This window comes from Erpetoichthys calabaricus, chromosome 1 (genome assembly GCF_900747795.2).
Source record: "Erpetoichthys calabaricus chromosome 1, fErpCal1.3, whole genome shotgun sequence".
In the NCBI taxonomy this organism is placed as follows: domain Eukaryota; kingdom Metazoa; phylum Chordata; class Cladistia; order Polypteriformes; family Polypteridae; genus Erpetoichthys; species Erpetoichthys calabaricus.
In genome coordinates, this window is record NC_041394.2 from 8147115 (window position 1) to 8173708 (window position 26594).

At 42.3% G+C, this 26594-nt stretch overlaps 1 protein-coding gene and 1 long non-coding RNA gene across 5 annotated transcripts in view; one reads left to right on the forward strand and one right to left on the reverse strand.

Annotated features, from left to right (window-relative positions):
• Nucleotides 1-26594, reverse strand: part of LOC114647026 (leucine-rich repeat and fibronectin type III domain-containing protein 1-like protein) — a 636531-nt gene that overhangs the window by 401509 nt on the left and 208428 nt on the right. For all 4 annotated transcript variants that reach the window (XR_003715451.2, XR_007936295.1, XM_051934018.1 and 1 more), the window contains exon 2: nucleotides 20691-20883. Coding sequence is in view for 2 of the 4 variants with exons in the window: in XM_051934018.1 (XP_051789978.1) it covers nucleotides 20691-20766 (76 nt within the window). In the remaining 2 variants the exon portion in view is untranslated. The remainder of the gene's footprint in view (nucleotides 1-20690; nucleotides 20884-26594) is intronic.
• The window catches only part of LOC127529768 (uncharacterized), a 240181-nt gene that overhangs the window by 108343 nt on the left and 105244 nt on the right, over nucleotides 1-26594 (forward strand). The gene's annotated exons all lie outside the window — the stretch shown is intronic.

The following is a 26594-nucleotide window of genomic DNA, read 5'->3' on the forward strand; positions in this document are numbered from 1 at the left end:
AGACCTTAATCCCACTGAGAACTTGTGGTCAATCCTCAAGAGTCAGGTGGACAAACAAAAACCACCAATTCTGACAAACTCCAAGTCTTGATGATGCAAGAATGGATATGGAAAGCAAATTGAAAGCAGTGTTACACCACTTGGGGAGGGGACATCTTTTTATGAACTAAATGTGTGTGGGTTTATTTATGAGAATTTGAAAGGATATGCACAGATAGATAGATAGATAGATAGATAGATAGATAGATAGATAGATAGATAGATAGATAGATAGATAGATAGATAGATAGATAGATAGATAGATAGATAGATAGATAGATAGATAGATAGATAGATAGATAGATAGATAGATAGATAGATAGGTCTGTCCTTCTCCATATGGCCCATCCCCGTGGCATTATCTCCTTTACACTTTGCTTTGTGTCTTTCCATAATCTCCCTGTGGATCAACAGCAGATTATTTGCATTCTCCACCATTAGTTCCTACACTCAGCACCAGAATACAGTCAGCATGTTCGTGTCACAATCAGAGCTCCTAATAGGAACACTGTGTTACCCTGAAGGCACTGATATGCACCAATGTGGAAACTAGTCGTGGGGGAAATTTTCTTGTGAAACATCATTTAAATTCTAAATATTCCACTTGGACAGTTTTTCTTACCCCACGGCAAGCATCTAAGACAGAGACAAGAATATATTTTAGGTTGAAGTAGAATTTTTCTTAACCTATATGAATATATTCATATAAATAAGCTTTTGTAAATAAACAACTGTGAAGATCCACAAAGGAATTCACTATATCTAAACACCACCGAGGTCCATCTTTCTAACGCTATTTCCTCATCTTTATATTCTTTGATAGATACACAAACCTGATGTCTTTCCCAGCAGCACCGGTTCACAACTAACCCACCCTAAAAGAAGTGCTTGTCTATACGTTGGTTTAAAAAACAAATCCCTTACCCAGTTCTCCACTCTCACTCCTTTTTTCATTCACACAAAGTGTGTTTTAGTTGGACATGGTGGGGTGTTTGTTATTTCCCTTGAAAGCACATTGGGGTTTGCCAGTTCCTATTGAAGGAGTGGGGTGTTTGTTGGTTCATCTTTGCTGTCTCTACATTACTTAGAGTGTGTTCTTCTAAGCACTTTATAACCACTAACACAAATGAATCAATGAATCAGCTAATTTAGGGTCTCAAACTGAACATACCCCTCTGTGATAATAAACATTGTTTCCTTTTTAGCGCAAGCCACAGTGATAATCAAGAACATTTCAGCATCCATGTTTCTTTATGTTGAGAAGAAAAAAACAACACGGCTAAGGATACTTTGTGTTGTCCTAGGATTACTGTGAGAGCAGTTCAACGGAGAGATGGGTCATTGTGAAAGACGGGCAAAAAAATGTCAAGACCTGAGATGTCAAAAGAAAAGCAGGAAAACGGGAATCAAAGTGCTGAGCACCAAATATGTGAGTCAATGACAAAACAAAATCAAGAACCAAAGAAACAACCGTACCAACTAGACTGGCTAGAAAATGAAGCTAACAGCACGCTATGAGACTTTAGAAATGTGGATCCACCAAGGAATAGGAAATAATGTGCTTGGGGGCAAATTGAAATCTTCAGTTATAATGACAAAGTGACCCTTACTGTTGGTCATGTGACCTCAGAAAACTAAATTGTGACCAAACTGAACTTCCATCCAGCCATCTATTATCCAACCCGCTATATCCTAACACAGGGTAACGGGGGTCTGCTGGAGCCAATCCCAGCCAACACAGGGCTCAAGGCAGGAAACAAACCCTGGGCAGGGTGCCAGCCCACCACAGGGCACACACCCACACACCAAGCACACACCAGGGACAATTTAGGATCGCCAATGCACCTAACCTGCATGTCTTTGGACTGTGGATGGAAACCAGAGCACCCAGTGGAAACCCACGCAGACACGGGGAGAACATGCAAACTCCCAAACTGAACTTTCTCAATTCTTATTTAATTTAAAAATAAAAAGGAGAATTGGCTCCTCCAGATTGTAAATGACTGAAAAACATATTTACAAGTAGAAATATTATGATAGACACAGTTATATCGTCACATTTATTAGTCTTGAAACTGGCGGTATGGGCACTGTGCAGTTTCCATTATTTTCTGTAGTTCTTTGTATTTGAGACCACAGCTGTGCACTTAATTGTCCACAGTATGGTGTGGTTTGTGTTACCTATTCTTTATTATTAAATTATTTTGCTATTTTGTTTGTAGTTTTTTAACATATTTCCTGCATGGACTGTTTATTCAGATATGTAACATTTTAAGGGAAAAAAGCTTATAACAGATATGTTGCATTGTGCTGACATTTTCAGATTCTTCTTTTTTGAAAATTGACATTATTTACATTTTTTTTTTTAAGTGAGACATTTCAATGTCTACCTTAATAAACGGAGAGGGGCTGTGTGTCTGTCTGGTTCATATGTCTCTGTCATTCCAGCAGAAGGTGCATCACAAACATTTGTAGTAATAAAATGCATTGCATTTGTCATTCCAACAAATGGTGCATCACAAACATTAGCACTGTTTTTACAAATCCTATGACAAATGGCCCACAACTGAGACAAACATATTCCATTTGTCATTCTAACAGATGGCCTATCACAAACATTAACAATGACTTTACAAATCCTTTACCAAATTGTATATAACAGAGACATATGTGCTGCACTATGGTGAGCTGGTGCCCTGCCTGGGGTTTGTTTCCTGCCTTGCACCCTGTGTTGGCTGGGATTGGCTCCAGCAGACCCCCGTGACCCTGTAGTTAGGATATAGCGGGTTGGATAATGGATGGATGGATATGTGCTGCATTTGTTATTGTAAAAGATGGCACGTCACAAACATTAACAATGATTTTACAAATCCTATACCAAATGGTATATAACAGAGATGTTCTAACAGATGGGGTATCACATGCATTAATAGTGATAAAACAAATCCCATACCAAATGGCATATCACAGACATATGCACTGCATTTGTCATTCTAACAGATGGTGCATCACAAACATCTGTAATAATAAAATGCACTGGTCTGCACAGGAATGTGGGCTCACCAACTCACTCAAAAAAACCAGGGGCTGCTCCAACATGTTACCACATATCAATCCCCACCCCACCCCCCCCCCCCCCCCAAGCTTAAACACACTGTTTTTCTATCAACATGGACCGCCATGGACCTCTCTTTCATCACAGAAGTCTCTCAAGAACTGCTTTCTGCCTTAATCCAATGCTGTTGGGTTAGGTTCTTCACCTCCTGCAGCTCAGAACTGGATTAAGTGTGTGTGGTAACTGCAAAATTAAATATGCTGTGGCTACTAAAGGACATCACAGACCCCCAATCATACGGCATAATTAGTCAGTCAGTCAGTCATCGTCCAACCCTCTATATCCTAACACAGGGGTCTGCTGGAGCCAATCCCAGACAACACAGGGTGCAAGGCAGGAACAAATCCCAGGCAGGGCACAAGCCCACCACAGGGCACACACACACCAAGCACACACTAGGGACAATTTAGGATCGGCATTGCACCTAACCTGCATGTGGTTGGATGGTGGAAGGAAACCCACGCAGACACAGGGAGAACATGCAAACTCCACGCAGGGAGGACCCGGGAAGCGAACCACAGGTCTCCTTACTGCGAGGCAGCAGCGCTACCACTGTGCCACCGTGCCATGCCACAGCATAATTACCTAGACTAAACAGAACAGATGTTTTTATTTAAAGAGAATACCTTCCACAGGTTTGTCTTCTGCAACATCCACACAAACTCAAGTCCTACCTTCCTCCTTCACTTCTTCTGGTGCCCAATCACTGCCTTGAGGAAGCACTTGGATGGAAGAACCCCATAAAAGTGACGTCATCAGGAGGACCCTTCGGGGCTTTATCCCATAACCTCAAATATTTAGCTTTGATTAATTAGAACCCTTCCCACTATCCGTCTAATGAACATATTCTTGTAGCCGCTGATCTTCGAGAGCCCAGCACTTGCAACTTTCATTCAGCTTTGACTGTCCATCGGACTATTATGATGAGGTAATGGCTTAATCAGACAGGGGGAGCGCTGAAGACCCTAATAAGCGCTGAAACTAGTGATGGCATTGGACTCACTGGGGCCTAATCACTGCCTCATGGATGCACTTTCCAGGTCGCTGGTGACTAATTAATACCCCATCGGAAGCACTTTCCAGTTCTGATGGACAAACCCCAAAAAACGGGGACTCACCCAGGGGCATCATTTAGGGGTGCCTTCTAGGACTTCAACCCGTCACCTCAAGAATTTAGCCCCTGATCAACTGAAACCCTCCCCTCTACCCATTTAATGAACATACTGTATCCTTCTAGCACCTGATCTTCAAGAGCCCAGACCTTGTTCCTTCCATTCAGCATCGACAGTCCATCTAAATATTATGATAAGGTAATCTGGGAGGTGAGGCTAAGCCCCTAATAAGTGTAGAAGCTAATGACGCCCCTGGATTCACCTCCCAGGAATGCCCCTGTTGGCACCTGCGTGACCCAAAAGGGTAGCCCTACAGGAAAGCATTTTCTAGGTTGGATGGACGTACCATAAGAAAGAGGCATCCTTGGGAGGGCCTCCCAGAATTTCACCCCATGACCACAATTAGCCCTGATCAACTGATACTCTCCCCTCTACCTGTCTAATGAACATATGCTTGTAGCCCCTGATCTTGGGGAGTCCAGCCTGTGCTCCTTCCATTCAGCATTGACAGTCCATCTGACTGGTATGATGAGGTAACGGCTTAATCAGAAAGGGGGAGAACTGAAGCCCCTAATAAGCACTGAAGCTGGCATTGGCTTTGCACTCACTGGTACCTAATCACTGCCTAATGGAAACATTTTCCAGGTCGGATGGAAGAACCCCAAAAAAGGGGACTCACCCAAGGGCATCATTTTTGGTTCTAGGACTTCAGCCCATCACCTCAAGCATTTAGCCCCTGATCAACTGAAACCTTCCCCTCTACCTGATTAATGAACATATGCTTGTAGCCCCTGATCTTTGGGAGCCCAGCCCGTGCTCCTTCCATTCAGCATTGACAGTCCATCTGACTATTATGATGAGGCAATGGCTTAATTATAGGTGGGGAGGACTGAAGCCCCAAATAAGTGCTGAAGCTGGCGTTGGCTTTACACTTGCTGGTGCCTAATTAGTACCCCATTGGAAGCACCTTCACGGTCTGATGGAAGAACCCTGAAAAAGAGGACTCACCCAGTGGCATCATTTGGGGGACCTTCTAGGACTTCAGCCTGTCACCTCTACCCATTTAATGAACATACTGTATGTTTCTAGGCCCTGATCTTTGAGAGCCCAGCCCTTACAACGTCTGTTCAGCGTTGACTGTCCATATGACTATTGTGATGAAGTTGTAACGGCCGATCCCTTACCCAGCCGGCAGCTACACCTCCAAGCCCTGTGGCCTGGATAAACTACTGAGCTGTATCTAAATAACAAGCCGTACCTCTAACAAATGAAAATTTTTCCCCACAATCGACGGTTTAAACAAGCACGCAAAAAACAGATGATATGTAAAAATAGGTAATTAAGTATATTAAATGAGCAATAACAAGGAAAAATCCATCCATTTTCCAACCCGCTGAATCCGAACACAGGGTCACGGGGGTCTGCTGGAGCCAATCCCAGCCAACACAGGGCAGGAACCAGTCCCGGGCAGGGTGCCAACCCACCGCAGGACACACACAGCACACACTAGGGCCAATTTAGAATTGCCAATCCACCTAACCTGCATGTCTTTGGACTGTGGGAGGAAACCCACGCAGACACGGGGAGAACATGCAAACTCCACGCAGGGAGGACCCGGGAAGCGAACCCAGGTGCCCAGGTCTCCCAACTGCGAGGCAGCAGCGCTACCCACTGCGCCACCGTGCCGCCCAACAAGGAAAAATGCACAATAAATATAGATATATAACCCTCCACCAAAGCAACAACACCATATATATATTCACACACAATAAACCCTTCCTTGCCCTTGTAACATATAACAAACAACACGAATAACGAAAAAATGAATGAGATACGGAAATGAATGTGAACTTGAGTCCGGTCATAAAAACTGTCCTGAATACGGTTGACTGAACTAGCGATAAATGAGTCGTTTGATTTTCCCAGAACAAAATGGAGCAGCCTCACCATGAATCCTCGGTGCGTGGTGGATGATGAAATCCGACCCCGGGGTCTCTCGTGATGAGGGTATTGAGGTAAGTCCGGCGGATTGAAAAACAAACTGGATGAAAATGCGCGATGTGGAATACAGCAGGTACAGATGGCTCGTGGTCGTGAAAATGAAAAGTCTCCTTCTCTCTTCTCCTTTCTCCTTTTTCTGTTCCCTCCTGATTACTTAAATAGTCCTGTGATGGATGTAATTGATTAATAGCAAATAGGTGTTTTCCAGGATTGAGGCTGCGGTCTCCTCCCATCATCCGTCCCCCTTTTATGGGGACGACATTCACTGACACACAAACAGCAAACGGGACGATGGAAACAAGACGCACGTGGTACTAACACTGACAACACTATTACTACTATGTAGCCCCGCTACAAAGTAATGGCTTAATCGGTGGGTTTTTAAGACACTAATAAGTAGGGAAGCTAACTAGCGATGCACAAAAAGGCGAGCTTCAAAAGGGCGACCTCCATTGAGCGTTCGTAGATAATTTATTTCAAATGGCTCTGGAATATGTGAAGAGCAACAAAGGTGCAGATCTTTATTTACGCGCGCCTTTATTTGCTGCGCCCAATTGAGGTCGCCCTTTTGAGGCTCGCCTTTTTGTGCGCACCCTTATTGAAGGATACTGTCTTGTACGTCCGCTGGCTTGTACGTCCGTAATATACCTTTAATTTTCACTGGCAGTAATACAGGCGTGCGCGTCGGTAATATGCCTTTAGTTTTCTCTGACAGTAATACTGGCTTGTATGTGGCTGTAATATGCGTCACTGTATTGTGTACCTTTAATTTCCTCTCACAGTAATATTGGTTTGTATTTCCGTAAAACGCCTCTAACTTTCTCTGACAGTAATATCGCGCATCGCACCGTGCCCCGCGCATGCACACTTGACCAGTAGACACCCACACACACGGACACCTGGATGCACACAGGGATTTTAGACTGACCTGCCAAAAGAGCCCCCTGACAGCACTTGCCTAACCCAACAGGGTAGCCCTATGGAACCACAACTTCCACGATGCCAACCAGGGGTTTACCAGAAGGGATGCTGGCCCTCCAGTGTGTGGGGAAGCGACATAAGCAAAGTGCCCTGGTCTCAAAACCAGAAAAGGGAATGCTAACCATCCCAATCAGGGTTGCCCCCTGCCCACCCCGCTACACTACACTGGCCTCCTGCTGATTGGGTAAGGGACTCCTGAACAAGTCCTGCTGGGTTTCCATCACACTGACAGAGATGATCCATTCTGTGAGGAACGGGGTGGGGGTCTACCTTCACTGAGATGCCCATCCACCTATGACAATGCATATATAGTAACGTATAAAAGTCAATTCAAGAGTTATTTAAGAGAAGAAACAAAGCAGAGACAATTTACTTTGTAAAAAATAGCTTTTCTTCAAAAGGCAGAAACGTATAAACAGCCTGTTAACATTTCTAGCATATCTGAGACCCGAAAACCCGAAACACAAGTAAATCAAATAAAAAGGACCCAGACGAACAAAACTACGAGGTGCAACAAGATGGCTAACTAAATGCATTTCAGCAGAGAGGAGAGCGCTGCCCTTGGTTCTATTTTCACACAGCGCGTTTATTGAGGTCAAATTAAAATAGAAGCTTTGCGGCACATTAATTAGGCCGAGACCCAGAGCATGTGACTCTTTGGGATCTGCTGTGGGGAACAGAAAAAAATCAAAAAAAAAGAGAGAGATAGAAGCGTATATCTTTAAAAAAGTTTTAGCCACGAGTCCCTGTCATATTTCTGAAGGCTCCCTGTGGGTTTCTGGGACCCCATACCGAGAAAACACAACATGTAATCCTTAATTTTCCACTCCCTAGTAATTTGGCGGCACATTAAACAGGTGCTGAGTGTTTTCAAGAGCCGTGCCAATGACTGACTTGTCCCCGGCAAATCAAAGAAAACAAGTGGCGTGTGCCTGCTGTTTAATTACTGCTATTACATTTCGGTGTGTGGACCCACGTACACAAGAATTTGTGATGGCTAACTTTGAGAGTGAATGAGGGAAAATGTGCTCGTTTCTGTGTACTTTAACCTGTAAGGGAGGCCATTTCAAAGCCGTAAACCCCAGACTCAACAACACAGACAGAGTACCAGGTTCAAATGACTGTTTACTTTTAGGCAGATATCTTACACGGGTTTCTTCCAGCACACAATGAACAATAGAATCCCTTTTCTGTTTTTTCTTCCTCCATTATTCCCAGGCGAGCTTTGCCCACCACCTCCAGAGTGAGACGAGGCGGCTCCTTTTATGCTAGACTCGGGAGCACTTCCAGCTGCAGAACTTTGCAAAATTTCTGGGTTAGGTGGCACTGCCATAAAACAAAGGAGTCCTCTCCCAGCACTTGGGATCCTTTAAAATCACACTTTCCTTGTAGCCATGTGGGTGCCCAAACCCAAGCCATACCAGAGGAGCACTGCCACGTATCATACTAGGGGAACGGCTGTTCCTGGAAGACATTCATCCATTATAATTTCATTATTACAAAAAAATACGAACACATAACTCCTGTTCTTCAATCCTTACACTGGCTCCCGGTTAAGTTTAGGGCAGATTTCAAAATCCTCCTTTTAACATGTGCAGTTTTGGTCTCCAGGCTACAAAAAGGACATAGCAGCACTAGAAAATGTCCAGAGAAGAGCAACAGGGCTGATTCAGGGCTACAGGGGATGAGTTATGAGGAAAGATTAAAAGAGCTGAACATTTACAGTTTAAGTAAAAGAAGATTAAGAGGTGACTGATGTGTTTAAAATTATGAAGGGAATTAGTCCAGTGGATCAAGACTATTATTTTAAAATGAGTTCATCAAGAACACGGGGACACAGTTGGAAACTTGTTAAGGGGAAATTTCACACAAACATTTTTCTTCACATAAGCCTTAAATGGCCGAGGTTCGGCTCACTTGTCTGAACTTATCCTGACTTACAAACCAGAGTGCACATGAAGATCTCAAGATGCCGGTCTGCTTAGGATTCCAAGGATTAATAAAATATCAATGGGAGGTTGAGTTTTTAGTTACAGGGCCCCTAAACTGTGGAGTGGTCTGCCTGCTACTATAAGAGATGCCCCTTTGGTCTCAGCTTTCAAATCCCGGCTGAAGACTCACTACTTCAGTTTAGCATACCCTGACTAGAGCTGCTGATTAACTGTACAGACTGCATCCCTGTTGTTAGTCATTAGCACTAAAACATAATTATGTGATATCATCTACTGTTAAATTCTACTCCATACTTGTAATATTTTTATTTTTTATACTGTATTGAGGATTATTTGTGTTCTGTGTATTGTATTGTATTTACCCCCCTTTTTTGACACCCACTGCACACCCAACCTACCTGGAAAGGGGTCTGTCTTTGAACTGCCTTTCCCAAGGTGTCTTCCATTTTTTCCCTACTAGGATTTTTTTGGAAGTTTTTTTCTTGTCTTCTTAGAGAGTCAAGGCTGGGGGGGCAGTCAAAAGACAGGGCCTGTTAAAGCCTATTGCGACACTTCTTGTGTGATTTTGGGCTATACAAAAATAAATTGTATTGTATTGTATTGTAATAAAATAACTGTGGGAAGTCGAGCTTTCAATTACAGCTTTAGGGCCCCTAAACTGTGGAGTGGTCTGCCTGCTACTATAAGAGATGCCCCTTCAGTCTCAGTGTTTAAATCCCAGCTGAAGACTCACTACTTCAGTTTAGTACACCCTGACTAGAGCTGCTGATTAACTGTACAGACTGCATCTCTGTTGTTGGTCATTAACACTAAAACATAAGTAACATGATTGTTATAATTTGTTACTAACCCTCACCTACTCTGTTTCTCTTCTCGGTACTCAACTGTGGCACTTGGTGCCAACTGCCCACCTGCCAAGTTTTTTTGCCTGCCTAAGGTAAAATCATCCCTGATGGAGGATCACAGGAATTGTTGGGTAAAGGGGTCTTTTCATTGGCCCAGCACTGACTCAGCTTTGGAATGGCCAATGGGGGGAGACAGCTTGGTGGCCGAGGTCTCCAGGACTCTGAACAAATGCAAATGCTATTATGTGATATCATCTACCGTTGAATTCTGTTCTGTACTTGTAATATTTTTATTTTACTATTATATTGTATTGAGTATTGCTTGTGTTCTGTTCTGTGTATTGTATTTTATTGACACCCTTCTTTTTGACACCCACTGCATGCCCAACCTACCTGAAAGGGGTCTCTCTTTGATGGAGATAGATAGATAGATAGATAGATAGATAGATAGATAGATAGATAGATAGATAGATAGATAGATAGATAGATAGATAGATAGATAGATAGATAGATAGATATGAAAGGCACTATATAATAGATAGATAGATAGATAGATAGATAGATAGATAGATAGATAGATAGATAGATAGATAGATAGATAGATAGATAGATAGATAGATAGATACTTTATTAATACCAAGTCCCAAGCATTCTTCCATTTTTTCCCTACTAGTTTTCTTGTTTTCTTAGAGAGTCAAGGCTTGGGGGCTGTCAAGAGGCAGGGCCTGTTAAAGCCCATTGCGGTACTTCTTGTGTGATTTTGGGCTATACAAAAATAAATTGTATTGTTTTCTGACTGGAAAAAGGGAATAGGAACCATCCCAGCTGGGAAGAGCATCCATCTGTGCCATCCTTCCATAATGGCCTCCTCACTGGGCTAAGAAAATAGAAACCATCTCTTGAAGCTGACACCGTCAGTACCATAACCAAGATTGAAGATGAAGACAAAACACGGCAAGCAAGGGGATGTTGAAAAGTGCTCAAGTGCTTTTATTAAAAACTCAACAAAAACAAGTGTTCCAAAAATTCAGTACTCAAAAGTTAATAACTAAAAAATTCATAAAAATGCCCAAGTGTTACATGTTATTATGAATAAAAGTGCTGGATTTGAACCCAGGACTCTGTTTGTGTAGTTGTGTCTGGGGTTTGGGGTGCTGGTATCCCCCTAGTGACCACAGTAGCATTATGCTATACACTGCTGAAGAATATATGCACAAGTTTTAAAGCTGTAAAATCTAAAATGTCATCCATAGACATAAGGATGAGGTAAATGGTTAATTTTACATACAAAGCAGCAAAGTTATCACTAAAAGTTACCACTTTATAAGAGTGGTGGACAATAAGGGGTGCGGTGGATGGCCAGGACCCATACCTGGCTGGGAAGCCTGTCTACTGGAAGGACCAGGGCAGAGAACCTGCACAGAGAATGAGTGCGAGATGGCAGACCACCCCCTTCCCCTGAGCTGGAGCGGTGCCTCGGATTCTCACAGGCTGTCATGAGAGTTGGAGTTCGACAAAGCTCTGCTGGGGTCTGTGAGTACTGCCAGGGGGTGCTGCAGGAATTGTGGTGCCCTACTTTGTCACCACCAGAAAAACTCCTTGCTGCAGGATAAAGGAAGTCATTGCCACTTCCCCAGGGGCCACAGTCAGGAGGAAGAGGAACTAAGCTTGCTGGAGGAGGAGTGGAAGCAGAAGGGTGGAGTGAGAGCGAGAGAGAAAGAAGAAGAGGAAAGAAGACAAAGGATTGCTGTATACTGCTTTTATTGTCCCCATCTTTTGGTGCTGTGCTATTTAGGTGGGAAACATTTGGGAAGAGTTTCCCACAGTAGAATAAAAGCCTCAGTTGTGCTGGAACGTATGTCTGCGTCTGTCTGTGTTGGGTTTGGGGAGATGGTGTGCCCCCTGCAGGCTTCAGGGGAACAATGAGATGAATTCCAAACCAAATAATACCAAGAAGGCCAGTACATGAAAGAAAAGCATTTGCTACAACAAAAATAATGACACATGAAAGTACAGAGTATTGGAAATGTACATTAGACAATAATAAGGGGAACTCAACAAACCTGCATGTCTCTTTTGTAGCACCAAACAGTCCTCCAGACTGACATCTACTCAATTGTGTAGACCTCTTGTGAACTTGAACTTGAACATTATTGCCAGGAAACACAGAACATTAGGAAGAGCTAGACAAGAAGCAGAACATTCATCCCAACTAAGCTCACCAGTACTTTCCTCTTAATTCCTCCAAATTAACATCAAATTGAGTTTTGAAGGTCCCTAAAGTTCTACTGTCCACCACATTACTTGGTAGCTTACAGTTGCTGAGAATTTCTCTTTGTGTTACATTCAAACAATAAGAAGTTACATAGAAGTAAACAAAACAATATGCAATACATGACACCAGTACAACATCATATGCAGAGTAGAACAGAGTAGAATTGTTAGAATCCACATTAGATTTAATGAATCAGCATGCGATTTAGCTGTTATCTTTGACACTAGCATATAATTTAAAACACACATTACAAAACTAAGCAAAACATGATTTTTCCGCCTTAAAAATCTTGGAAAATTATTACACTTTTTAAATATGCAAGATACTGAGAAATTAATTCATGCATTTAATTCTAGTAGGATTGACTACTGAAATGCGATGTTTACTGGCTGTTCAAATCTTTCTTTAGACATCTTTCAGTTAAATGCTGCTGTAAGAATCATTTCAAGAACCAGAAAGTACAAATACATAACTCCAGTTGTCACATCCTTACATTGGCTCCCAGTTAAGTTTAGGGCAGATTTCAAAATCCTCATCTTAACTTAAAAAGCCTTAAATCACTGAGGCCCAGCTTACTTATCTGAACTTATCACTTCCTTGCAAACCAGAGTGCACTTTAAGATTTCAAGCTGTCGGCCTGCTTATGATTCCAAAAATTAATAAAATAACAGTGGCCGATTGAGCTTTAAGTTACAGGGCCCTGAAGCTGTGAAGTGGTCTACCTGCTAGTCTAAGAGGTGCCCCTTCAGTCCCAGCTTTTAAATCCAGACTGAAGTCTCACAGCTTTAGACTGGCATACCCCGACTAGAGCTGCTGATTAGCTGTGCATACTGCATCTGTTGTTGGTCATCAATTTTAAAATATAAACAATATGATATTTATAAACTGCTGTTCTGTTGCTCTTCTCTGTATCCTCATGTGGCCCTTGGTGTCACTTCTCCACTGCCAAGATGTTTGTACGTATGTAAGTGTACTTAAAAACCAGAGCACACATTCAGATCTCAGAATGTCAGCCTTCTTATGATTCCAAGAATTAATAAAATAACAGTAGACAATTGAGCTTTCACTTACAGGGCCCTGAAGCTGTGGAGTGGTCTGTCTGCTACTATAAAAGGTGCCCCTTGAGTCCCAGCTTTTAAATCCAGGCTGAAGTCTCACAACTTTAGATTGGCATACCCTGACTAGAGTTGCTGATTAGCTGTGCATACTGCATCTCTGTTGGTAGTCATCAGGCCCTGCTTACTTATCTGAACTTATCATTACATACAAACCAGAGTGCACATTAAGATCTCAATATTCTGGCCTGCTTACGATTCCAAGAAATAATAAAATAACAGTGTGTGTGTGTGTGTGTGTGTGTGTGTGTGTGTGCGTGCATGTGCGTGTGTGTGTATGTGTGTGTGTGTGAGCTTTCATTTACAGGACAATTCAGTTTGCAGGCAGACCATTTCAAAACTGTGAAATGGTCTGCCTGCAAATTTAAGAGATGTGCCTTCAGTCTCACGCTGAAGACTCACAACTTTAGTCCAGCATACCCCGACTAGAGCTGCTGATTAGCTGTGCATACTGCATCTCTGTTGGTAGTCATCAGGCCCTGCCTACTTATCTGAACTTATCATTACTTACAAACCAGAGAGCATATTAAGATCTCATTATGCTGGCATGCTTATGATTCCAAGAATTAATAAAATAACAGTCTGTGTGTGTATATATGTGTGTGTGTTTGTGAGCTTTTAGTTACAGGACTCCGAAGCTGTGAAATGGTCTGCCTGATAACTTAAAAAATGTCCCTTCAGGCTGAAGACTCGTAACTTTAGTCCAGCATACCCATGACTAGAGCTGCTGATTAGCTGTGCATTCTGCATCTGTGTTTGTTAGTCATCTGTATAGAAATATAAGTATTACAACAGTTTTAAACCGTTCCTAACCCTACTCTATTCTGTTTCTCTTCTTGATATCTGGATGTGTCACTTGGTGCCACTGCTGTACTGACAGGCTGCTCTCCTGAATAAAGGAACATTGGAATCATTAGATGGAAACACTCTCTCATCAGAATAGACGGTCAGCACAGACTCCACTACAGGAAACCCAGGAAGGTGTAGGTGACCAGTTGGCTGAGGTCTCCAGGACTGTGACTTTGTTTTAGGACTTTCTTTTGTATGACTTTAATCTCCATCATTGTCAACTGGCTACAGTTCATCAAATAATTAATGGAGAGATATCGTTGGTTTCCACTTATGTTCAACCAGTTCCATCGTGTGTGAATTAACAGGTCTGTATTTATATGTGTCCCAGTTCTGGGCATAGCACTCTGCGCCTACACTCAGTGAAAAGTGCCATCCAAAACATAAGTTGTATTGTACTGTAATTGGAACTCCATCCAGTAATATGCTGGATAAGATGAAAATAAAATAAACATAATTTATATTGAATGGAGGAAACCCAGCCACAGGGGATGCACAAACCAGTGTGTTTCTTTGTGCCGGTCCCAAGCCCGGATAAATGGGGAGTGTTACGTCAGTAAGGGCATCCGGTGTAAAATTTTGCCAAATCAATATGCGGACAACAATACAAATTTCCATACTGGATCGGTCGAGCCCAGGGTTAACAATGACCGCCACCAGTACTGTTAAAGATGGATTTCCAAGACTGCATTACGACAGAAACAGTGTCCAAGTCTGGTGGTTCTCACCTTTAGTGACCACTCACGTTTCCTTGATGGCAATCCCTGAAGCAGATGGTGGCCTGGGTGAGTGTAATCTTGGATTTACTTTCCAGGACGTTTCCTGACCCTCAATGTCTATAGGACCTCAGTGGAGTCCAGTTTCAGCCCTACAGTCTGTTCTCTGCCCAGATAACGCACTGCAGTTTATATTTTGAGTAAGCAGATGATCTGCCATACTAGACTGTTATAGCGCAGAATGGCGCAAAGCTTGTTTGTTGACACGGGCTTAATGGTACAATGGTAAGTCATTTTGTTTCAACCATGTCATGTATTGATGAAACGCTGTTCACTGGAAATATTTCAGCCCTCACCTCCCTCATTGTTTGTATTTCATGTTTCCTTTCTTCATTCCAGCCCTGTTGACGATGACAACGTGACGATCTTACGCTGACCTTTATTCATTAGACATTCCTGCATCACTTGTGAACACCAGATGACATTACACCCTAGCAAGCACACGGACAGCAGACGGGAAGATCTCTTATCACTTTGTATATAAACAGATAATCCATTCAAAAAGGCAAAAAACTTTTTATTGTCAATAACATTTTTCAAGAAAAGCTGACGATGGGTGGAGGAATGGTGTCTATCAGCTGAATATCTATTTGTTGGGGTCTCTTCACACCTCAAGTATTAAAATAATAATAATATTTCTTTACATTTATATAGCACTTTTCTCACTACTCAAAGCGCTTTTCATAGTGAGTGGGGAGCCACTTCAACCACCACTAATGTGTACCACCTGCCTGGATGATCTGATGGCAGCCATTTTTGTGCCAGTATGCTCACCATGCATGAGCTATTAGGTGGTGAAGGGGTGAGAGAGAGAGCCAATTAGAGACAGGGGATGATTAGGGGGATAGAATGAATGAGGCTGAGGTAGGCAATTTAGCTGGGACATCGTGATACACCGTACTCTTTATTAAGGTTGCCCAGGGATCTTTTATGACCACAGACACTCAGTTTTATGTCTCACATCTGAAGGACGGCGCCATATTTACAACACAGTGTCCCAGTCACTGCATTGGGGGATCCACATTCAGACCACAGGGTAAGCGCCAATCCACCCAGGCTGAACAAGAAAACAAAGCAGGTAAACTAGCATACTGTTTAGAGGTGCTAACGCACGTACATATTTCATTATTTTGTTCAAGGTTGCCCCAATCACACTAATAATGTTTCCTTGATGGTAATAACTGACAGAGATAGTTGCCCAGTTGAGTTGTAATCTCTGCTTATATTTCCAGCATGTTTCCCGACCTGTGAGGCATACAGATCCTCAAAGGAGTCTAGTTCAACACCTACAAATCTTTTCTGCTGTCCAGAATATGTGCTGTTCGGAGTGAGCCGATGCATAGTCATGCCAGACTGTTATGGAGGACGTGAAGAGGCTTTCAGTGACAGATCACTGAAACTGGACCAGCACAGACGGGGACAGGTGAAACGTTTTAAGCTGCTGCTGAGCTTTTTGCTGCTGATGTTTCCAATCCCAGTTCAGATTGTGAGTGATAGTTACATAAGAAATATAAAGTCTGCCCTGTTGACAGTGACATTATTTATAACTAGTGTCACCCATGTGCGCATGGGGGACAGTTTACAGGTTCAAATAGTGTTATTTGTCAGCTCTCACCTGATCCTCTCTCTTCTTGTTCATCTGCAGTTTAGCCAAAGGCCTTGCCTCTTAATGACATCACCACCGGTCCACCCACTCTTGATATCACTTCCGGCAAACCCTGATGACATCATTTCCAGTCCACCTTCCTGCCGCATCAGATCCTCTTCAGGCCACCCTGACTCCCCCTATTCCTCCTATCCACCGTATTTATAGAGCAGACTCAACCTGATAATCAGTTCAGTTGTGAGCTCCGCTTACGTAAAGACGTGTTTCTTTTCTTTTGCTGATTTTTTCAGTATATGGGGTGGCCATCCCCCAAACCTTTTTCTGTCTGCTACCTAATTTTTACCACACTAGGGGTTTTGGAGGAGAGGATTGTCTCCTGAACTCCATAATCATTTTGACTGTTTCCAAGACTGTTTAACATCGTTTGACTTTGCAGGATCTCCTCAAGGTTGCTGGATATCATGGCCAGCCTTCACACTGGTACTGTGAGTGCTGTGCAGAGTGGAGGCAGAAACTCTGAATTTTTCCCAGTTGATACCGAGGTTTGTCAGCAGTGTGTTCTGCTCCTACTCTGTTCAGTGCTTGCATGGACTGGGTGGTGGGAAGAGTCGTGGGGTCCAGCTGCTGTGAGGCATCTTTTGGCGAAGAAAAGTGGCGCATTGGTAGTGCTGCTGCTTTACAGTAAGGAGATTGTGGGAGATTGTGGGTTCGCTTCCCGGGTCCTCCCTGAGTGGAGAGCGCTTTGAGTAGTGAGGAAAGTGGTATATAAATGTAAAGAATTTAAAAAATAATTTAAAGATTCACTGATCTCGACTTTGCTGACGATGATGTGATCTTCGAGGAGTGAATGGAGGCTCTGATCAGGGTGCTTGAGAGACTGAGTGAAGGGTCTGAGTGTCTGGACTTATGAGGGTCCTGATAAAAACCAACATCCAGGCCTTTAATGACCTATTGGGCACAACCATTAGCAGTGTGTCTGTCTGCAGAGAGAGTGTCAACCTCGTTGAGAGGTTTACTTACCTCGGCAGTGACATTTATGTCTCTGGTGACTCTTTCTATAAAGTCAGTAGACGGATTGAGCGAGAATGGGGTGTCGTGAGGTTGCTGGAAAGGGGTGTGTGGTGCTCCTGATATCTGCAAAAGGACGATGGTCCAAGTCTTTAGAGTCCTGGGGCCTCATGTATAAATGGTGCATATGCACAAAAATGTTGCGTACGCCTGTTTCCATGCTCAAATCGCGATATATAAAACCTAAACTTGCCGTAAAGCCATGTACATTTTCATGATAGCTCAAACCATGGCGTACAAAAGTTTCTCCGCTCGGTTTTGAAAAATGGCGGCACCCAGCGTCAAAGCAGTGCTTTTGTTCCAGTGTGGTTTCCCTTTGTTTTTTAGATCCACATCCACTTATGCAGCTTTATAAATACACTGAAATTAACCGCATATTGTTTATTAGTTTAAGGCATCTGATTGTAATTAACCTGTAACAATATAATGGTCCACAGAATGGCCAAACTATTCCAAATACCATAGCTGCTTTAGTGTTGTTACTCTCACTTCACCTTCTTCTTCTACTTCTTTCAGCTGCTCCCGTTAGGGGTTACCACAGCGGATCACCCTTTTCCATATTACTCTCACTGCACAACTCGGAGTATTTCTATCACTGTATCTGAGTGTGGAATCACAGCTCTAACACAGATGATTGGAAAGAGAATCATCGGTATACAGCATCAAGAACATGCTGCCTCAGCCATGCTGTCTATTTGAACTGCTCTCATACGACAAACGCTTCAGAGCCTTTCCTGTACGGACCACGCGGTTCACAAACAGTTTCATCCCAAGAACTATAAATGCACTCAATCAGTCCATCAAGTGCTCCTTGTAGAACTGTTTGTACTTATTAGTACAATCACCTCACCGTAAACTTGCGATACAGTTATAATATTGCACAACCTGAGCCACTTTATAAAGCATGTATTTACATATGATGACGATATCATTTTTAAGATTAAATGCAGCAAAATATGTTTGTTACATTATACAGATAAAATGTTAACATCATTTAAATAATCTATATTGTTATTAATTAACATGTGAGGACACGGTGTCTCAGCACTAGCGACGAGCTGGTGCTTCATTCAGAGATTGTTCCTGCCTCAAGCTGTATTCTTGCTGGGGCTGGCGTGACACTGGAAGGATAGATGGATGGAATAATTAAACATGTACTACGAAGATATTTCAATGTTCCTTAAAAGTTTGGAAGAATTGGCATTCTAAGTTTACAGATGGCTTAACATCTATTACAGAGCTGATTGTGTGGCGATTGGTTACTTGGAGAAAGAAAAGGAAGGACAGGAATTGGCAGTTAGTACGTTTGAAAGAGACAGTACTGCTGCAATAAATTATTTCATTGAATGTCGCGCAAGTTCCCCTGTTTAATAACATGCTTTAACTCCCATCATCATGAAAATGATATCAAGTATACATCTCAGTACTTTAATTATTCAGAGAGCTGTAATATCATGAATGTAATTAATTCTGTGTCCTGTCAGAGGAAGAGAAAGCCCATTTAAGAAGCACGTAGTGATTCACACACATAGAGCACATAGAAGAACACAACAAAACAAAGTATTTAACGTGCTACTTTAGTTACAATGGGACTTGAGAAACTAGTAAATTAAACGATTTTAAGATGAAGTTTATGATGTTCTGCTTTAATGACAAAATAAACTTAAAGTGGAAATTTTGAGATTAAAGTTCCAAGCTTTTTTCCCACTGTGTCCCTATTTTTTTTTTCTTTTCTCTGCACCATAATAAGCTTTCATACGACACTCAGACGGTGGGCTATGATTCACCTTTTCACGATGACTTTGATATCTGACAACTTCTTTTTTATTTCAGGCACTGTGCAACTTTGTGAATTTGAGCTTTCGAGTTTCTCCGACACTCTATGTCACTCGATCAACTTCCTTTTGTTGTTTATACCACTGTTTAAACCAACAAATAGTACGTTTTTCCTTTTCCTCCACTTGGTATTCACTATAATTCTTCTATTTTCCCCCCTGCTTTTGCCATTGCCTTTTCACAGAACTCTGAGCTTAAGCACTATTTATATTGATTTTCATATTCAAAGAGGAGTAATTCTGGGAGGAGTTTGGGTTGGGCAGCAGGCGCGTTCACATGTGTTACTTTTCATGCTGACCGGGATTTATGGAGTGGAAGAATGTGGAAGCTGGCGAACACACAGATTTATGCATCTGGAATTTTTTGTGCGTACACACATATCCGCTTTTGTCCATACGCCATGTTTTAGTGTGAATTCTACACACGACGTTATGCATGAGACCCCTGGTGCTTCCTGTCTTGCTATATGGTTGTGAGACATGGACGTTATCCAGTGACCTAAGATGAAGACTGGACTCGTTTGGTACTGAGTCTCTTCAGAGAATCCTTGGGTACCATTGGTTTGACTTTGTGTCGAATGCGTGGTTGCTGACAGAGTCCTGAATGAGGCACATTACATGCATTGTGAAGGAGCGTCAGTTACAGCACTAAGGCCTTGTGGCGCGTTTCCCTGAGGGTTATCTGGCTAGCACAATCCTCATTGTTGAGTACCCAAGTAGCTGGACCAGGCCAAGGGGACTCCCACATAACACCTTGCTGTGGCAGATAGAGGGTCATTTCTGGAGGGTGGGACTAAACCGATCATCTGCCTGGGGGGTTGCCAACTATGTTCCTGAGCTGTATGCTGTACCAGTGCATGCTCCCCAACCTATCCTGACCTGATTTCACAGTAGGTTACTCCAGAGCTATTTATTAAATTCAGTTGAACAAACATCATCTTTGCAGGTCATCCATCATAGCACTAAGGTTGGCATAACTTTTCATAAGTATCTGGTTGAGATACTTGGACAGCTTAGCAACTGACGGACTGAATGGTCTCCCCTCATTTGTTACATTTTTTCTGTTCTTAGACATTGTAAGAGTAAAGTAATCTGAATCTGAAATTGCAGATGTTACTCACCTCTATCTTGGATGTGTAAGAAGATCTGCACACATCTTAAGGCCAAGCTGGTTCCTCCAAGGCTGGCACGTGGCATGCAATTCCAGGAGCAAATGAAGGAGGCCTGTGGTTAATGGGATATGGCAGCTGAGTCCATACTAGGGCTGAGGCTACGTGAACCCAGCTGGGCCTTAATTTCTGTCCATGAATAAATCTGCATGAAGAGGAAATACAAGAATAAAAGGAAGAATGTCAGTTCACTCAGTCCCACCTTAGCATTTCAGCATCTAAATAGTACAGGGGTATTCATTTGAAGGAGGCCCCAGATATTCTGTTGTAACTCCCATTAGGATAAAGCAATTTGAACCAAAAAAATATGCTCTATGCCTTGACGTATGTGTAATCGATTGCATTACATGCGATGCTGGAAGTGGTTTCCGTTTTCTGCCAGACATAAAACTTCATGTTCCTGAATGTATCAGCAATCGTCTCGGCAGGGAATAGCGGCAATTTCACGTTGAATGTTTTCCTTCAAATCTTCCATAGTGTGAGGCTTGCTCCGATAGATTTTTCCTTTGAGCAGACCCCAAAAGAAAAAGTCTGCTGGTTTCAGATCCAGCAACCGTGGTGGCCAAAGCCCCTTTGAAATTACCCTGTTGCTAAAGAAGGACTCGATTTCTGCCATCCTACTGTGTTTATGTGTGACACGTTGCTTCTTCCGTTAACTCACGATCATCCAGTTGATCCTGACATCGCTTATTCGAATTGGCGACCCAATAGGTTTTGACCATGAAGACGTGCTGCTCAATACTGTACACCACCGTCCTGATGAGAAGTCGAGTGACTGAGTCAAGGGGTATGGGCCCAGAAATTGCAAACGGAGGTTAAATGTGGCGACGGCTGTCCAGTGTCTACCTTATCGCTCCGATGTAGGGGCATCCCAGCTTATTTGAAGCTCCGTATACTGAGGAGCACATTGCACGTTGCTTCGTTCAGATTGCTTCATCCTAGCAAGAGTTATTACAAAATATTAGGGGCCTCTTTCGAGTGAATCTCCCTGTAGTAGGGTGTTGTACCATGTTAAATGTTATGGACGGAATGACAAGTCAAGCAAGATGACACCTTTTATTGGCTAACTGAACCAAATACAATATGTAAGTTTTCAAGGCAACTGAGGCCCCTTCTTCAGGCAGGTTGTAATCATCTAAACCTACCTGAAGAAAGAGCTTCAGGTGCCTCGAACGCTTGCATATTGTAATTGGTTCAGTTAGCCAATAAAAACTGTCATCTTGCTTGACTTCTCATAGCATCTAAATATGACAGCAGCCTTCTCCTTCTAAAGAAACAAATGTCTATATCTCTTGAACCTCGGCCTGAGTTTTTTTTCTCAGAATATCAATTGTGTTGATGTCTTTGATGTGACATCATTTAATCAACAGTTGGAGGATTCATAAACAAGCAAAACAGACTCCATCAGTTCATAAATTCAGAATGATTTTTACTTGTTTCCCACATCCCTCTTTCTTCCTCATTTTAGCAACATGCTACTAAACACTCACATATTTCACCTTAATAAAAGGATAAGCATCTGTGTGCCTGTCCAGTCGCTATGTCTCTGTCATTCCAACATTTCAACAGACAAACCACAAACACTTATAATAATAAAATACACTGAATTTTTCATTCCAACAGATGGCACATCACACACATCACAATGAGCTCTAATTGCTTTTGTGCTAAAAGTAAAATGAATGTATTGAGCAGGCCTTGCCTCTATACCAACACGAGTCTCGCTCATGTCAGACGTATAATTTAATCCTGCGGTACTCCAGCCGTGTTACAACAATTCAAATGTTCATTTGCGTCTCACCACGTTACATTTTAGTTCATGATGGGATTTTCCAGAAGTGACTTATTTAAAAAATAGTTTAGTAAAAATACTTTGTCACCAGTAGGTGGTGCTACTGAGTCCCCCAAAACTCAGACACATAAGACCCAACACAACTCCAGGTTCAATAAAAGGATTTTTAATCCATCTACAGACAATAATGCAATAACCTCAGCCAAAACAATCACAGAACCGATGCCTTCTCTTATCTCATTCTCTCCTCCTGACTCTCACTCCCTGGGGTATGGCAGTGGACTCCAGTGGCACATCTTGTTAGAGGCACTATGAGGGTCATATGTAAACCAAGGAAGTTCCTCCCCTGGCAGCGTCCTCTACTTTCACACCTTACGCATTACAATTTATTTGAGAAATTCCAGTCTGGTTTCCGCACTGGTCATAGTACAGAAACGGCACTAACGCAGGTTGTAAACGACATTCTGATATCCTCTGATGAAGTAAACTCCACTGTAATTATGTTGTTGGACTTAAGTGCAGCACTTGACACCACTGACCATTCGATTTTACTGCACAGGCTAGAAAATGATGTTGGGCTTACAGGCACCGTGCTTGCTTGGTTTAGTTCTTATTTATCAAATCGATTCCAATATGTACAGAAATGTGCTGACAGGACTCCATCATTATACACAGAAGTTCAATATGGTGTCCCGCAGGGCTCAGTACTGGGACCTTTACTGTTTTCACTTTACATGCTTCCACTGGGATCTCTCATTAGGAAACATAATGTTAATTTTCACTCGTATGCAGATGACACCCAGTTATACCTTTCATTTAAATCAAATGAAGTTTCTCCGATGTTGTCTTTAATTAGTTGTGTTAGTGAATTAAAGGAGTGGATGAATGAGAACTACTTGTCTTTAAATACAGATAAAACAGAGATGTTAATTGTTGGAGGGAATGACGCTGATCTTAACAATATTTTGTCATCATTTAATTTAGTTGGAATCGCCATTAATTTTACTGAATCAGCCCGCAATCTAGGAGTTATCTTTGACTCTAGCATGTCATGTAAAGTGAAATATTACAAAGTTGTCCAAATCATGTTTCTTCCGTCTTAAAAATGTTAGGAAATTAAGGCGCTTTCTAAATAAACAGGATTCTGAGAAATTAATTCATGCATTTATTTCTATTAGGATTAACTACTGCAATGCGGTGTTCACTGGATGTTCAAAATGTTCTTTATACAGCCTCCAGTTAATCCAAAATGCTGCTGCACGAATTTATTACAAGAACAAGAAAATAAGAACACATAACTCCAGTTCTTAAATCCTTTCACTGGCTCCCGGTTAAGTTTAGGGCAGATTTCAAAATCCTCCTTTTAACATATAAAGCCTTCAATGGCCAAGGTCCAGCTTACTTGTCTGAACTTATCATGACTTACAAACCAGAGCACACATTAAGATCTCAAGATGCCGGTCTGCTTTGATTCCAAAGATTAATAAGATAACAGTGGGAGGTCGAGCTTTTAGTTACAGGACCCTAAATTGTGGAATGGCCTGCCTGATACTATAAGAGATGCCCCCTTCAGTCTCAACTTTTAAATACCGGCTGAAGACTCACTACTTCAGTTTAGCACACCCTGCCTAGAGCTGCTGATTAACTGTACAGACTTCATCTCTGTTGTTAGTCATTAGCACTAAAACATAAGTAACATGATCGAGGTCTCCAGGACTCTAAACAAATCCAAACCATATTATGTCATATCATCTACTGTTAAATTCTGATATGTACTTCTAAAGTTTTTATTTTTATACTGTATTGAGGATTTGTTCTGTTCTGTGTATTGTATTGTATTGTATTGACCCCCTTCTTTTTGACACCCACTGCATGCCCAACTTACCTGGCAAGGGGTCTCTATTTGAACTGCCTTTCCCAAAGTTTCTTCCATTTTTTTCCCTACAAGGGATTTTTTGGGAGTTTTTTCCTTGTCTTCTTAGAGAGTCAAGGCTGTTGGGCTGTCAAGAGGCAGGGCCACACTTCTTGTGTGCTTTTGGACTATACAAAAATAAATTGTATTGTATTGTATTGTACTGTCACCCAAGGACACCTACAGGGGTGCACTTCTGTACTCCAATTCCCATGCAGCCGTGTGGGTTTCCAAACTGCCATTTATTAATTTGGGGGAATGAACTGCTCCCGGCTTCCAGCTCTCACCAGTCCATCCTTCCTTCCAGCATCCCAACCAGGACAGGAATTATAAGGTATCCTGGCCAGGCTGTGTCCACAACTTGGCCATCCTTTCATTATGGCTTCCCAGGTGGGCAGGAAATCCTCCTCAACCCTGGTCGGGATGTCCATCCATCCTCCTGGGCACTTACAACATGTTTTTGGGATGTTGTGAGCATACGACTGGATGACTTCACATGTGGGTAATGAGAGTAACGTGATTAGTTTCAGGGACATTTTGATATTGTTAGATCATCACAGTCTTCAGTTCTGAATGAAAACATAACTGTTTTTGTCAGCGTTCACAATAAAAAAAACATGGGAGTAAGTAACATAAAAAAATGGCATTTGTGGGTGGCGTATTCCTTCAAGGGAAAAGATACATCAGAGAATCAATGACTAATCTTATTGAAAGTTTCCTCAAAGAACCCAATTTCTATCACCCAGTTCACTGATGCCATTCAAAGCTGTAAATGACAAGGCTATTTTACAACCTTCAAAGACGTTGATGAACTTTTTGATATGAATGACATTGTAGAAAGTAACAATTATCTCATTAATGCTAGAACTGCCACGAATTTTCTCAGCTCTAAACCGCCAGGCGAAATCCTTTGGTCCTCCATAACGGCCAATCAGCTCTGTGACCTGATGACGTGTCCTTATCGCCCCACACCTGAAATGCCACAGAGAGTCTAATACAGCTTGAATGGACGTACAAACAAATCATTTTTTAATTTATCTTTGTGTTTAAAGTGTTAGCATATGTTTTCAATCCAAAGAAAAAGCTCCAGGGATGTGCGGTTGGGGGACAGAAAACTGCTTTGGTATTTCATTTAAAACAATAACAACACGTTTCAATTAGCTGGGTACATGAATGAGCACATGAACAAGAACATTTTTATACTGACAGTTTATATAAATCTCTGTTTTGTTTTATTGTGTGTACAACCTCTGATTCTGCACGGCTCCTGAGGGAGAGAAGATGCTGTCACCTGAATGGATTTCTCCAATTCGGCATAAAACCGCTTCAGTGCTCATTCAAAATATATCAAGTCAGAACAATATTTTTCTATATGCAGTAAATAGTTATAAAATTACAACATTACTTAACTATTGGAAGGATTAAGTCGGTAAATGAGAGGCAGCATAGCAGACCAAGAATAACACCGTGCACATCGCTAGACTGTGTCACACACGTGCACATGGGGGGCAAATAAAGGTCTCGAAAGAAGGTAATTCCATGCCTGGCCAGGGGGTGGCAGAGTGCGATAATCCTCTGTCTGTTATCTCTGCAGACCCAGTGGTGAGGACTGCAGTAGGAGTGATGGATGCATTCAACGTGGAGGTGGGATTGCATCAAGGATCGGCTCTGAGCCCTTTCTTATTTGCACTGGTGATGGACAGGTTGACAGACGAGATTAGACAGGAGACCCCATGGACTGTGATGTTTGCTGATGACATTGTGATCTGTAGCGATAGTAGGGAGCAGGCTGAGGAGACCCTGGAGAGGTGGAGATATGCTCTAGAGAGGAGAGGAATGAATGTCAGTAGGACCACCAAGACAGAATACATGTGTGTGAATGAGAGGGAGGTCAGTGGAATGGTGAGGATGCAGGGAGTAGAGTTGGCGAAGGTGGATGAGTTTAAATACTTGGGATCAACAGTACAGAGTTATGTGGATTGTGGAAGAAAAGTGAAGAAGAGAGTGCAGGCAGGGTGGAGTGGGTGGAGAAGATTGACAGGAGTGATTTGTGACAGATGATGTCACACATGTTTGAGTAGGAGGAACAGGCCAGGGGGTGGCAGGGTGCACTATACCTTCTTCTGTTATCTCTGCAAACCAAACACAGGAA